The sequence below is a fragment of the Cydia fagiglandana genome, chromosome 21 (assembly GCF_963556715.1).
Source record: "Cydia fagiglandana chromosome 21, ilCydFagi1.1, whole genome shotgun sequence".
Lineage (NCBI taxonomy): Eukaryota > Metazoa > Arthropoda > Insecta > Lepidoptera > Tortricidae > Cydia > Cydia fagiglandana.
This window is the reverse complement of record NC_085952.1, coordinates 9488604-9504700: the sequence shown is the minus strand read 5'-3', so window position 1 is coordinate 9504700 and position 16097 is coordinate 9488604. Positions and strand designations below refer to the sequence as shown.

Here is a 16097-nt window from a genome sequence, read left to right as displayed (position 1 = left end):
CATTAGATAATTCAATAATTATTAACAATTAACGAGCCTGATAAAAACTGCACGCTTGCTTCTGCGGAGTTCTTTCTAATGCTAAAAAAAACGAACTATAGGGCAAGCCTTTAACGCGATCGGACACGGAGGGAAAAAGTAGAATAAAGAATTTGGGAGAACGTTCATCCGTGTTTTAATAAACTAATGTGTACTTGTAATAGGGAATATTACGTGAAACTCTATGTAGGGGGCGCCACTACCACAATCCGTCACAATCTGGGCGGTTACCGCGAAACAAGAAAATTGAAACTTCATTATTTAACCTCTTTATCACTCTTGCATATTCGAGCGATAAGGAGGGAGACAACTAAATTACGATTTTTGCCATTTCCCGGTAGGCCCTTGTTAACAAACCGCCTTGATGCATCAATATCATATTTTATCGTCTGTGAAAACTTGTCGAAATAGTTTAAGGCACAGTTTGTATAAGGAATTCTATGGTTTACTAGAGGATTAGCGCCTCTGGCGGCAGAACGTTGCAGTAATACCCCCTATTGTATCATCATAATTTAATTACAATTTGATGATTTCATAATTGATACTTAATAACAAAATTTTCCTCCTAAGCAGGGGAATGTGTTTTAGTATGGCAATACCAAAACTTCAGACTGTTTGAGACGACTGAAGGACTTGTATCCATGGTCATGTAATAAATTAAAAAAAAAAAAAAGACTGTTTGAGACACTGTTTTTAACGAGTGAATAAGAAAGGGCACCATAACACGGATGAAAGGCTCGGATGAAAGGCGTGAACGCACAATAATAATGTCTGGCAAATTACAATCAATTATTGATCAATGTACACCCGATCATATCGTAAGCCCTGTTGTACAGGTGAATTTTCGGAATGTATGAAACAGTCAAACTAATGGTGGCCATATTTTTCCATTTAGATGATAAAGTTCAAAAGTAAGTAACATAAAGCTACCTATATCAAACAGATCAAAAATTGGTGAACAAATAGAAAAACAATATTAATACTGATTTACACAGAAATTAATTGGTTTATTAGACAACACATTCACCTAATGAGGGCGCCACTGGACGATCGACTCAGCCTTAAGAAATACTGCAACCGTATAATATTATTTTATATAAACATTAAAAGTAAAGCTCTTTATCTAAATTTATCTTCTTTAACTTCATCCTCTCTTCCTTCCTTGCCTTCCTCTCTCTCTTTCCTCGGTTGTAACGTTATGTGTTGTCCGTCTCCGTATTTGAGTAGCACGTCATAATCCAGCTTCACTTTGCTGTAGTCGGCCGTAATCCGATATTTACGTACCAAGTGCACCACCATGGTCTTTACGGCCATATATGCATACGGTTTTCCTTGAAATAAAACAAGCAATAATTATGTACAGAGTTATAAGAAGTAAATCTCTTTATTTTCGACTTGTATCTATGACATCCTGTGGCCTGTTGTTGTGAAACAGCAAATCTAAATCCCAACACAAAGCCCATAACATTGAAATACTTATATCTCAGGACGGGCCTTCCGGGCACTAAAAATGGTACTAGTTTAGGGGTGTCACTCACGAATTCGAGCCAATCGTGCAGTCGAACGCAACTAGATGCGACCAATCGTGCGCTTGATGCGAACTCATCAACCAATCGCTTTATTGCGGTGTCATACCGCTGCACTGACCCCATTCGTGCCTCATTCTTATTGCCCGTAAGGCCAGTCCTGAGATAAACGTCCATAACAAAGTCTGAAAAAAAGTAGATATATACCTATGCAGTTCCTTCTCCCAAGGCTGAAGCCGCAGAAGGCGCCAGGGCTCCGAGGCAGGCTCGAGGGCTCCAGCCACCGCTCCGGCCTGAACTGCAGGCGGTCCGCGCCCCAGATCGGCAGCCGGTGGATACCCCAGAACAATACCAAGCAGCCGCTGCCTGCTGGAAGCGTGTAGTTCTCTGGAATGATTTGATATTTCAGTAACTGTCGCTTATGATGCACCATCTTATGAGACGTTGTGATTTTAGAGAATAAGATTCAGTGTTTAAATCTTTTGAGATTGGTTTTATACGCTACAAGGTCGTAAACGTGGAACTACTGAAATATTTATGGTCGCACTTTAATAAAAAAGAATAATTCAGCCTTTATACGTCCCATTGCTGGCCACAGGCCTCCTCTCATGCGGGAGAAGGCTTAGGCTATAGTCCCCACGCTAGCCCAATGCGGATTAAGGACTTCACATACACCTAAAGGTGAATATAAAGTTATATTTCTTCGCATATGTATGCAGGTTTCCTCACGATGTTTTCCTTCACCGAAAAGCTAGTGGTAAATATCACATGATATTTCACTATAGTAAAAAATAAGTTCGGGAACGAAGCGGGAGCACCATGAGTTTCCTTTTATCTTTGTAGCGATGCTCCATCGTGTGGTTGAAGTGATCTGTTCTTCTAGACATCAATTTGAGCTGGTTTGAGTAGCAGGGCTAGAACTGCGTTTTTTCGTCTATTTGAATCTATAAAGGCTCCAAAATTGAAGAGCGATATCAGAGGGGAGATATGATGACTGATGTTCACGGCATGCCCTCATGGAATGAACTGCTTACTGAGTTTGATGTCCTTGTCGACCTCCCGTGCCACCATAGGAACCACTGGACTGACGCGAAGCACCTCCTTGATTACTGCCTCCGTGTACACGAGTCTCGCTATGTCTTCCTTGTCCAGGTACGAACTTGGGCCCAGGACGTATATCACCCTGTAAATATGGTGCAAGTTATGTCAATCTACACATCAATAATTTTTGTGACTTGTTTGAGGAGCATTCCACAGAAAGGTCTACTTTTTCGCGGATGTGACGCATATGGCAGCTTCCTTAACTGCTGAAATCTGTTATATTATCTGTTTGAATTGAAAGGTAAGTAAGCAAACGTTATGCCAAATTTCGGCTTCTTAGCTTTATCAGAACAGAAGTGTTATAAAAGAAATAACGTGTAACGAAATAATGTCCTGGAATGCCCCTTGAACATTCTTGAAATCAGAATGGTAGTCTAAGACACGGATGAGATGCTTCTAGTTTGATCTGTTATTTAATTTACTACCTATAATTTTCATCATCATCATTAACTTAAGAGTTATTCTCTTGTCGGTGGAGTATCTTCCAGCTTTCCCTATCCTGCGCCAGCTCTTTGACTTTTTGGTACGACACGACCCCCACTTTTGCTTTCTATGTTAAATGTATGGAAATGGGCTGACTAGCTAAAATATGTGCAGAATTGAAATATCTCTACAATGGTTAAAAGTAACTTTAGAGTTAGTTAATCTAACATTAGGTGACTTTCTAGAAACAACTGAGTCAATTTAAAAAGACATTATTTTACGTATCACGGATGTTTATCAATCTCTTTTTGGGCAAAAATAAACCTGAAGGCAAAGTTGGCTAGTTTTACGTTCTTCCTAGTTCCATAGGGTACCTACGTGTACCTAACCATTATTTTGTATGGAAAAATGAAAAAATGATAGAGCTTTAAATGACGCAAAATTACTTTAGTAACAATATACTACAAAGTTTTCCAAATCAGAGGCGTAAAAAAATTCAGCCTTCTTCTCCCTGCCCTTATTCCACGTTATGTGGGGTCGGCACAACATGTTTTTCTCTTCCATTCTCCTCTGTCTTTCGTCATCTCAGCATTCACTCCTTTCTTTCTCATATCCTCTCATATATTCAGCCTATAATGGGTTAACAAAATGCGCTTACTCCTGATATAACTTCTCTTGCACATCCTGATGCGTCCCCAGTAGAACCATGATAGACACGAGCGCGCGAGACGAGGTGTCATGGCCGGCCGCTATGAAGATGTTCAGCTCGTTCAGGATCTGGTCATCGGAGAACGACCCGTCGTCCGACATGTCTAACAACAGGTCCAGGAACGCGATGAAGCGGCGGGCTGGCAAAATGAGAAAGATATTATTATGAGGTAGTAAGATCGACTAGTACGACTAACCCTAGCCGCAGACGCACGGAATTTTCATTCGGTTTCCGTACGGATTTGACGAATAGTTACTTTCGTAATTATTTAAGATTCCTATGTATTGTTTCAGTCGTAACTACGGAAATAAATTCTATAGTTATATTTTTTACCAGACTTACATGACGTATTTGCTGTTTTCGCTTCCTGCCTTTCTGCTCTTCTCTTGTTTAATACCTTCAAGGAAAATCGAATTTTTTAATAACAAAGTGAGGTGCGAGTCGAGTTTACACATTCGTCTTTCTGTTCATGATAATAGGTCACGATCACGATACATCTAGACTACTTACAACGTCATAAACTGAAAGAAATGTTTGCATAACAGTAATAAACCCAGACAACACTTTCTATCTAACTGCGTAGTGAAAGTGTGAAACAGTTTACCCGAGTCAGTGATCAGTGCACCTTCGATAAACTCTTTTAAAACAGACTCCATGAACAGTTTCGTAGAATACAAAACACAAGTGTACATTGATGTGCACGTATCAGCTTTAAGCTGCCTGTGCATTAACATAATCATAATAAACTATTTTGTTACTATTTACACTAGAAATGGGACTTGCGAACTTTGTTTAACCAGTGGGGCTACCGCGAAAACCGAAATTCGCATATTGCGGGGATCTTTCTCTTTTACTCCAATGAAGGCGTAATTAGAGTGACAGAGAAAAATGCCCGCAATTTGCAAACTTCGATATTCGCGGTTATAGCCCTGTTACAGAATCGTTTTTAGTATATTGGGTAAAATGTATTTGTTTAGGTATTCTAATTCTTTGTAAAGTGTCACGTGAAAAGTATTATGATGGTGTTATGGCCTATTTGCTAAACAAATGAGTTGCGTTGAGTTTGAATTTCACTTACACTTTTAGACATTTTGTGGACGACCGCCTCCGCTTCGTCCATAGTTTTCCGAAGAGCAGAAAACTGGTAGAGGAAGTCAGAATGGAGCCAGAATCTCCCAAGCCGCTGAGCGGAACCGTCTAGGGCGACCGCAAGGGCCTCCTTGTATTCACTGTCGATGACTGACCGGTCGTCCAGAGAGATGCCAAAAGCAGTTTCTGTGGGTTTTTACAAAGATTAAAGATAACTGGAGATAAAGTGGTGATGAACACTTATTTTGCATCTGTTGCTGCGGAGCTATTTCCTTGAAAGTAGTTACAGCCGCTACCGCTACACTACCGCTACTTTTAAGACAATCAGCCTCCAGTTTAATATCAGCTGGAACAGTACGGCTACCGCCAATACCGAAAATCGACAATTGTGGGGATTTTTCTGTCACTCTAATTACGCCTTCATTGGAGTAAAAGAGAAAGATCCCCGCAATTTGCGAATTTCGGTTTTCGCGGTAGCCGCCCTGATTCCCAAGATCCTTACTGAATTTCATAGATTTTTCTTCCGTGGTGAGGCCTACCCCTTCGGGAAATAGTCGTGATTATATGTATTTATGTATGTATAGATTTTTGTTAGGAGAATAAGAAAATTATCGTCATTCAAAATTTTCATGCTCAACCACAAGTATGTCGTCGCTCCACAGTGCGTTCATCACGTGTTGTCTGAACATCCGAATCCACAGCTTATGATTACGTGGCCACTATAAGAGTTGCTGCAGCTACTTACGGCAAACAGTCTCAAGGGTGACTTCTCGGAAGTAATCAGTAGGATCGAACAGGCCTGTTCCAGCCTGTTCCATCTCCAGAGCCAGCAGCGTGGCCTGTCGGTTGAAGATGGGTAGAAACCCATCCAGCACATGCTGGCTGAATGTCGGGTTCAGCAGTTTGCGATTATGCTTTCATGTCGCTAGTATTATATTATGAAAGAGATGGAAATGAATCACCAACAATTGCTGCAGCTACTTACGGCAAACAGTCTCAAGGGTGACTTCTCGGAAGTAATCAGTAGGATCGAACAGGCCTGTTCCAGCCTGTTCCATCTCCAGAGCCAGCAGCGCCGCCTGTCGGTTGAAGATGGGAAGAAACCCGTCCAGCACATGCTGGCTGAAGGTAGGGTTCAGCAGCTTGCGATTATGCTTTCATGTCGCTAGTATTATATTATGAAAGAGATGGAAATGAATCACCAACAATTGCTGCAGCTACTTACGGCAAACAGTTTCAAGGGTGACTTCTCGGAAGTAATCAGTAGTATCGAACAGGCCTGTTCCAGCCTGTTCCATCTCCAAAGCCAGCAGCGTGGCCTGTCGGTTGAAGATGGGAAGAAACCCGTCCAGCACATGCTGGCTGAATGTCGGGTTCAGCAGCTTGCGATTATGCTTTCATGTCGAGTATTATATTATGAAAGAGATGGAAATGAATCACCAACAATTGCTGCAGCTACTTACGGCAAACAGTTTCAAGGGTGACTTCTCGGAAGTAATCAGTAGGATCGAACAGGCCTGTTCCAGCCTGTTCCATCTCCAGAGCCAGCAGCGCCGCCTGTCGGTTGAAGATGGGAAGAAACCCGTCCAGCACATGCTGGCTGAAGGTAGGGTTCAGCAGCTTGCGATTATGCTTCCATGTGGCCACTAAAAGTAAGTTGAATTAAAAACCGACGGCGGCAAAGTGAACAGAGATAGCCTGGTAAGGCGTAACGGCGCCACGACATTGCGCGACTGGCTTCGGCTAATGCGAAAACCATAGGTGGGAACTAAATAAAAGGTCTTATCGCTGTGTTTCGCTCCAACCCATGGTTGTCGCCTTAACCGAAGCCAGTCGCGCAATGTCGTGGCCAGGCCGTAAAAGTTCGCTGGCCTCAGGGCTATAACCGCGAAAATCGAAGTTCGCAAATTGCGGGCATTTTTCTCTGTCACTCTAATTACGCCTCCATTGGAGTAAAAGAGAAAGATCCCCGCATTTTGCGAAAAACGGTTTTCGCGGTAGCCCCTCTGGAGTACAGGCAGAGAGAATCATAGCGTAAGAGCGAGTACAGTCAACTGTAAAAATATGAGCTTCGCCAACTTATTCAAAAATATGTCCCATAGTTGTTAATTCGCAGACATATGGGACATATGTTTGAGATGAATTGTGTAGCCATATTTTTATAGTTGACTGTACTTAATATAAATCGAAAAAAGGCTGCCTATAATTTTTTATTCTACTGTTATTGGCAAAATTTGTTTGCCAGAAAGATCAGAAAGACACTAGAAAATCATAACCCTTCTTCGGCGGTTGGGTAAAAAATGGAAATTAATCCAATTGACAGTGTCAACCTGGGTAACAGGACCCCTATTTAATTCGACAAGCGACGTTTGACGTATCGTGTTGATCTCCCGTTGATGTGGGAAAAATCATAAGTTCTCGAATACGTACAATGTCAAACTTTGACATTAACAATCCACAGTTAGGGTGACAAGCAAACCAAACCGAACCACCCTTAGTTTAGAGTTGAGTTTTGGCTGTACCAAATGATATCATCCACCGTTGATGGAATCAACATTCAGGGCACTGGTCCCACCGCGAGCTAGTAAGCTATGAGCTATCGGCTATAAACACGAACAAAAGATAAGCACCCCTGTGTAAATAAAAGAGACACGGCGATATTTATAGCTCACCGCTGAGCGAGTAACTATAAATATCGCCGTGTCTCTTTTATTTACACGGGAGTGCTTATCTTTTGTTCGTGTTTATAGCCGATAGCTCATAGCTTACTAGCTCGCGGTGGGACCAGTGCCTATGCAATAAAATCAACTGTTGATTTGACGTGGATGCGAAATCTGACAGTTGTACATGTCGAATTTGGCCCCAGCTCTCTATGTATCTAATCCATAGCAATATTCAATATTGGAAGTTTAATCGACGGAATTTTTACTCTACGTAACGGCCTGTTTACACATAGATTAGTGTTTAGTGTGAATTCATACATTTTGCTACTTGCGTGAGTGGTAAAACACTAACCATTGTGTAAACACCGCCTACCGCGAACCACGTGCGACATGTTGCCTCCCTGTCACACTTACGTACGAATTTACAAGTGTGACAGAGAGCCAACACGACGAACGTTCGCGGTAGGCCCTCAGGCCACAAGTAGTGTGAACACACAAAGGATAAGTGGTATTTGTTTACCGTCGGAAGTAAGCAGGCCATCGCCAAACCAGCCAAAGGCTATTTTGTAAAAATAGCTTTTTTCTAAACACGAGTTGAGCACGGTGAATGCGTCATCAGGGTCGTTGATACCTAAAAATATATAATATCTTAGTTATGATAGGGGAGACTGGGTGCGGTTGTCTCAGGGGTTGGTTGTCACAGCTGCCATATTTAATGAACTAACCGAAATTTTCACACATAAGAAATTTGTTGTAACATAACACTTTATCTAATTATTAGATAAATAAACTGTTTGTTTATTTATATTAAATATTGAGCATTGGTACAGTACGTATGTCTACCATCTCAAAGGTTAAAGGTCTTGCTCAAAGGTTAACTGGAAGAGATCCCTTAAAGGGATAAGTTCGCATTAGTACTAATGACGAATGTTAGTTTTCCCGTTTTTGTTTTGATTTTTTTTTTACAATAAAGTGTTTTACTACTACATGCTATTACTAGATTCTAATATAAATAATAAAGGCCGTAATTTGCGAATTTTGAATGCATCATAGAGGGTTTATGATATGTGCGGATAAAAATAGTTACTTACAGTATATAGCCTTAGGTCCCGCCCATAGAGTAATGATTCCTCCAGCTTTTTCAGCTGCAACACTAACTTCTTTGGAATACTCCCACAATCCTGAAATTTAACAATTAGGGTAGACCGGGGTTAGTTGAACCACTTTCAAATTAACCCCCTATAAAATAGAGTCTAACATTACCAAGGCGTCAGTGGATATTTCAATCGTCATCACACTGATGTGAATTCGCCCGTCGCTCCAGTGTATGAGAGTGACAGCGCTATGTGCGTAGGTACAGAGATGTCCCGCTCGCACACCGGAGCGACGTGCGAATTCGTATCCAATGTGAAGACAACTTACGTGCACTTCCCCCACTTAGATTATATAAGTGCCCAATAACAGGCAGTCCACCTTTATATGTGGGCACTGTATATGTCAAATCTAAATATCTTCGTCTTCTTTTCTGCAACAAAAATAGTATTTTATACAATCGTGATATAATAGAGAGCTTTTCAGTCGAGTACCGTGCTTAGGCAACGAAGCTTGCTGAGTTGCCTAAGTCAGGTACGAGATTGAAAAGCTTGATTATATCACTATTGTGTACAATACTTTTTCTACGAGTCAACAAAAATAATACTTTAAACTGGTAGAATCATACAAACAAACCAAATCAAAAGTATGCAGCTAAGATGGTACGCGAGCATACTATGGCCCGGCGCGTTGGTCAACGTAGACACCTTCTCGTAACTCATGAGGCCCTTGTACTTTGTACTTGCTCCGCGCCGCGCTAAATTAAAATATTTAGACAGTTGTTTTCTCGATTTTGGCCACCGTAGCCTATGGAGACTAACAAGCAACACTAAGTGGTTTTCGTAGTCTATGGATGATGCTATATTAAGGGTGTCACCTGCGCGTTTCTGACTTATGAACCAATTATTTCTACTATACAACCTAAAATAAATATGTAATTAATTTAAGCTATGGTTTTGTTTCGTCCTCTTGATCGCGGCGAGCTGTGATTGGTCAATTTCATTATAGTTGACTAAAGTGTATCGATATGAATATTATAGTTGAGTTGGGAGCCCATACATTAAAAATACCCAATTGAAGTTTGGTATACGAAATCTTAATTCAAGAATTATAGTCGACGAGTAGAAAAAGTTACTTATTTATTACCTACCTACCACCTTACAACCTCGAGTTATCGGTATCTTAAATAATGGCATGTGTTTACATTTTATAAATAGCCTAAATCCATGTCATAATACACATTGACTGCATTTTATATTACGTAGTCCAGTATTATGTAGGTATAGGATAGGCTCTGTATTTATGCTGTAAAAATTGGCTATGTCAGCCACCTAACAGCGCACTAGCGACACTCTCAGCGGTAGAACGCAATCGCTGGGGCCGAAATCGGCTAGGAGGAGATGATGATGATAATGTCATTTTTTATAGTTACCATTTAAAGCAGCAGTCGGCAACCTTTTAGCAGCAGCAGCCAAGGGCTACATAGTGGTTAACGAAGTTGGCGCGGACCACACTTTGTTCATATAGATGGTCAAGCAAATCTTGTCAGTAGAAAAAGGCGCTGCATTTTATATTACGTAGTCCAGTATTATGTAGGTATAGGATAGGCTCTGTATTTATGCTGTAAAAATTGGCTATGTCAGCCACCTAACAGCGCACTAGCGACACTCTCAGCGGTAGAACGCAATCGCTGGGGCCGAAATCGGCTAGGAGGAGATGATGATGATAATGTCATTTTTTATAGTTACCATTTAAAGCAGCAGTCGGCAACCTTTTAGCAGCAGCAGCCAAGGGCTACATAGTGGTTAACGAAGTTGGCGCGGACCACACTTTGTTCATATAGATGGTCAAGCAAATCTTGTCAGTAGAAAAAGGCGCGAAATTCAAATTTTCTATGAGACGCTATTCCTTCGCGCCTACATTTTTCAAATTTGCCGCCTTTTTCTACTCACAAGATCTGCTTGACCAAGTATATTTATGACTTTATCAGATACTGTCGTTTGTCAATATTACATACAAAATAGCCAGGGAGGCTCGCGGGCCGCTTACGCTTGTTGCCGACCGCTGATTTAAAGCATTATAAAAATACAATTTATGTATTATTAATAGTTAAAAACTTTGCAATATCTACCTGCAATAGCTAATTCACCATCATATAAGTTTTTCGGAACGTATACTGGGCGGAATGTCATTTGATATTTACTCCACTAGCTTTTCGGTGAAGGAAAACATCGCGAGGAAAACTGCATACATCCCTGAAGAAATTCAAAGGTGTATGTGAAGTCCCCAACCCGATTTGGGCCAGCTTGGCGACTACATATAGCCCAAACACTCTCGTGCTAGAGAGGAGACCTGTGCCCAGCAACGCGACGTATATAGGCTAAATTATTATTTTTATTTATATATAGGTACTCCGTACTCCATCACTATTTTGCATATGTCGAAACTTGTTAATACCTAAATATAAATTATTAATGTATTTAAAACCACTTCAACTTCACACTATTAAAAAAAAATCAGACTCACATAGTATAATGCTAAAAAGCAACACATCAAAATAATCACAAGTACTGATATAGGGATCATTGTCATTACTGAATGTCGGCACTGAATTTGGGCACAGTTTGGACTAACGAGGAAAGGAACACGATGATATCATGTTTTAAGTCAAAAAATCTGCCAAGTGCGAGTCGGACGCGCATCCCGAGGGTTCCGTAGGTGTGGCAAGGTTTTATTATGCAGTTTTAATAATGAATAATAAGTTTATTTAAATAAGTTAGTTTATATTCCGTTAAGGAGGTCCCATCTTTCAGTTTTTGCCAAGTCAAAAATTGTGTTCCAAGCATTTCCCTCTATAACATTTTTGATTGAGCATTCGTTGCCTGACTTGCCTGATCTAAGACTAGACGATGATATATGTATATTAATACAACCTACTAGGTACATACCATAAGTACCCAGTTAGAGGAGTAAAAAATATATTATGCTTCTTATACGAACGGCGACTCCACAAAAATTTTAATTAAATTTTTAGTATTCGATGTTGTTGTGATTAATTGATTATAGAAATACTGGCTATGTTTACATTGTAGCTTGTAGCTGTTTAATTACCTATTACGAGCTACAGCCTTGTGACAGACAGACAGACAGCGGAGGCAAAGTAATAAGATTCCGTTTCGTCACCTTTTGGGTACGGGACTCTAAAAAGTATGCACGTACATGCTAATTTGCACTGTACTTAATTTTTCCATACAAATATTACGATTAGGTGCGACATATCGCTTTTGTAGTAGGTAATTACCTATGTCAGGTAAGAAACATTGACGTCATTCACAAACGCGCTACAAACCTCGATTAGCTATTAATCGTTTGTCTTAATCTGTCATTTTGACTTAGGTATTTGAAAGAACGGGATAAAACATTAAATAATTGAGGCTAGTAAAATTTTACGAATAAGGGGGTAAATGTCCACGTCAAGGGAAGTAGATAAACTAGATAGTAAATTCTTGTTCCATTAGGGTTTAAAGCGCCTATAGGCTGCGGTGACCGCATAACATCGACCGGTCTAATAAAAACTTTGTAGACCACCTGATTGGATTTTCAGCTTTTTATGTTGGATCCGTTCAAGAGGGTTTTATTCTATTGTTTTAAGTTCATATGTTATAATTATATTCCCCGAAATGTTAGTAGGAAATTGCTACTGAGAATGACGAGCTCTAGTGATTCTATTCTAAGACTGCCTTATGAAAGGATAGACGAACAGACAGACAGATGGACAGCGGAGGCAATTTTGTCACCTTTCGTACGACACCCTAAAAAAGATTCCGACGCATTGAGAACCTCCTTTTATGAAGTCGGTTAAAAAGTAAGTAAAGTGTGACAAAAGCTCAAATTGCTCAAAGGTTAACTGGAAGAGATCCCTTAAAGGGATAAGTTCGCCTTTCTACTAATGACGAATGTTATTTTTCCTGTTTTGTTTTGTTTTTTGTACAATAAAGTGTTTTACTACTACTACGACTACAAAAGCAATAATTAGCGTTCTAAAGTTTGCTAGTTATTAGGGTGCTAATTTGCTAGGTTGTGTTAAGACACCAATTTGCACAGTACTTACGATTTTATTTCAAACAAACATAAATAATTACGCTCGTTAACATTCACGTGTTATTGCGAATGTTACAATGTATGGTAAGCGTTTTTTCAAGCCGTAAAACATGCAATTTTTAAGTGAAGTTCGCGGGTTCAAACTCCGGCTGATACCAATCAGTTTCTTGAAATTGCTTCTTCTTCCTTGCGTTATCCCGGCATTTTGCCACGGGTCATGGGAGCCTGGTGTCCGCTTTGACAACGACAGTTTCTTGAAATTTATGATCGAAATATCATTTGAAAATTACCAGACGCTTTTCGGTGAAGGAAAAAATAGAAGACACCGGACTAGTAACAATTAGACCCAGTTTCCCCTTTGAGATAGAACGCAGTCATTTTCGTAGAATTTTGTGCCTAATATGTCAATTCTGTGGAAGTAAACCTTGCAAAATTGTAGGGAGAGACTTGATCATCAAATCATGTAATTTAGATTTTGATTTTTAGCTTTGTGTTGGGTCTATTATTGAGAGTTTTATATTGGTAATTTGTTAGTAAGAAGAGAATTTTTTGCGATCTCCGGTCAATGAACTCATTCGTTTGATCAGATGTTCTCCCCCACAGTACTTAGGTAAAGTCTAACTTTCCCTTTAGGCACAGAATAAATAATAGTATGTAATAGGTATACAGAAGACCCACTCTCTAACAAAACGCGTCTGTTACGATCAGCACAGATATGGCCGCTAGGTGGCGACAACGCCACGCGCGGCTTATGGCTAGCCACCAAAATCGGTGTGGAACGGATGTACTTTTAGATACCTGTAGCAAAGCGACGAAATCGCGGAGTGAGCCACGCCTGATAGTAGTTAGGTCTAGTCATAACCTCCATCGTTTAGTAGGATTATAGAGGATACCATCTTGAAATTTGCACTGTAACTGCACGCCAAGTTGGTGAACCTAATTGGATGCGGCGGAGTTTTGACGGTTATTTCATTAAACTTTTCGCTTAGACCCTTTCACCACTTTGCGAGCAGTGTTGCTAGGTACAGTTGGTTCAAGTCACAGACTTTTAATTTATACCTACTTCCTTTATTCATCATTCTTCTTAGGCTAGGGTTTTTATAATATGAATATAAAAGTAAAATATAAAAACACTTACAAAACAATAAAAAATAATAAACACATTATATAAAACCTAACCTAGGGTGTCGCCAGCAGTGGGGCAAGGCCCAAGCTACCGGTGGTCAGGGCCACTCAGGGCCGCAGAGAGAGGAACCGACGTACTATCCGCGCCGTGTCCAAGATAACCGCCTTCTGCATCTGTCCCTTGATCCAACCACCTAGCGAGAGTCTCTCAAGATGTTATACCTACTTTTATTATTACAAACATTACCTACTGAAGTAAGTAATTTTATTTTTTAACTAGCAGAAAGTCTGCAAACGATGCTATTAAGCAAAAAAAAAATGCTGAAGTTAATTGTCATCACCATCATACCGTCAGCAAAACTGTCACTGCCAATGAGAATTCCAAAGACCAATCGCGTGTGTTAGAATATTATTATCCTATGTACAAATTGTATTACGTATGAAACTGATCTGTTTCTCTTTGAAGTCCAATGTTGATAATATATTGCACTATTTAAACACTTAAACACAACTTCACGTGAAGTTTACACAATTGGTGATTTATGTGGGTACGATACGAAACCACGGTAGATAAGAGAAACAGGGGTAGTGGTAACTTTAATAATAATATAGTAGTTAAACTACTACTAAGATTTGTACATTACTTTTAAGTGATTTATTATGTATTTATATTACTGATTAGTAATTATGTATAACGGAATTTAATGAAAAGATGTTATAATCATTTTGTGTTGGATATTTTGATAAATAGACGAGGTACATGAGAAACCACGATTGTGACGTCATTTGTGGAATGACAAGTGGCATAATTAACCAGGTGCAAGTGGTTGGCTAGCGATGGGCATAAAAGGGCCCGACCAAATTCATTTGGGTCAGTCTGCTTTGAGCATCAGCACTGAGTTAATCGTCGCCAAAGGAATATTCAAAGTTAAGTAAATACTATGTTGATAATTAATAATATGTATTATAATAATTAAGTATTTACTTGATTAATTAGATGGATTAATTAATTCAATCATCTCTTAGTGAATAATTACTCTTAGTAATTGGGTAGGTAAAGTTTTTTGAAGATAGGCAAATTATTTTTTTTCCGATAGTATTTATTATAGCGATCACGGAAATGCAGCTCTTTTATTTTTATTTCATTTTATTGATTAAATATAATTTTTTAAATGATCGATATGACATTTGTGAGATGGAATGGCAGGTCCGAGTAATTCTTTTGCACGTAGTAAATGGGACGAGATAGAAAAAAAAACGATGTCAACTGTCAGTGTCACTTAGCTCTCATTCCCGAAAAATAACGGACAAGCCTCATGTTACCTTGCGAATTGCTATTAATGTTATCATTGAGATTTTTGACGACCTCAGCACGACCCACGGACTTCTGATTCCCCACGACATCTGCGCGTATTTGGACAAAGATTGAATTTACTTTCGATAACTTGGCACTGCATAATAAAATTATTGGACAACGTTTTCTTCCCCACCCCTACACGACGGCCCCTACGCTGACCCTTGGACAGAGTTTTGCAAGAAAAATAAGCGAGTTCATACGAGATTGCGAGCAGATTCTACAAATTTGAAATTATTATCATAACAGTGATAAGCACAATGCCGTTGAATTAGAGGAGCAATGGCCGTACAGGAGTACGTATCCGTGAAATACATAGGTACATAAAACTTTCTTCACTTGTGTTTTGATTTTTATTATTAAATTGCCATGAGCTGTTAAGTTCGTAAACAAGAAATCGGTCTAATTTTTTCTAACAATTTCAACCATCTGTTAGTTTTGTGTGGTTATCCTCATTTTATGAATGTTGTTCTTATTTTCAGGTGGATGTAAACATTCATTGGCGGTATTATACTGATGGCTAATTAGAACCATTGAGCCATGACATACTTCCTTGCAGTGTTATTCGGCTAAGCCTCGAGCATCCTGTGAATCTGAAGGATATAATTATTTCCATAAAAAAGAGCAATCGAATTAGGACCAAGATATCCCGAGAATCTAAAGACATTTTATAAAAAATGCAATAAAATGAAAATGGGAGACTCTTATTTTAACAATGTTACAAGATCATGACAATGTTATGGTCTATACTTATTAAAATTTTAAAACCAACATGTCTTTATCTTTGACTTGAAAATGTACAAATGATTTGGGTTAAGTTTTATGAAATGCAACTTATGCTAAAAATCTATTATTATTATATGTCAAATTATCGT

General features: G+C 39.4%; 1 protein-coding gene across 1 annotated transcript; it reads right to left on the bottom strand.

Annotated features, from left to right (window-relative positions):
• Positions 1-1158: 1158 nt before the first annotated feature.
• On the bottom strand, positions 1159-10834 carry LOC134674964 (cytochrome P450 4g15-like). Its single transcript, XM_063533109.1, has 10 exons — positions 10774-10834; positions 8642-8731; positions 8071-8181; positions 6351-6533; positions 4877-5073; positions 4141-4195; positions 3748-3937; positions 2600-2748; positions 1773-1952; positions 1159-1370 (listed from the first exon to the last, which is right to left on the bottom strand). The coding sequence occupies exons 1-10, from the start codon at positions 10832-10834 to the stop codon at positions 1159-1161; spliced, it is 1428 nt and encodes a 475-aa protein (XP_063389179.1).
• Between the last annotated feature and the right edge of the window lie 5263 nt (positions 10835-16097).

Excerpts from the sequence above, each read along its gene's own strand:
- LOC134674964 (XM_063533109.1), bottom strand. The coding sequence starts at position 10,834 with ATGACATTCCGCCCAGTATACGTTCCGAAAAACTTATATGATGGTGAA. Across the intron at positions 8,732-10,773 it reads TGGTGAATTAGCTATTGCAG|GATTGTGGGAGTATTCCAAA; the intron begins GTAGATATTGCA and ends GTTAAATTTCAG. Across the intron at positions 2,749-3,747 it reads CAAGAGAAGTTATATCAGGA|GGTGATATACGTCCTGGGCC; the intron begins GTAAGCGCATTT and ends CCATATTTACAG.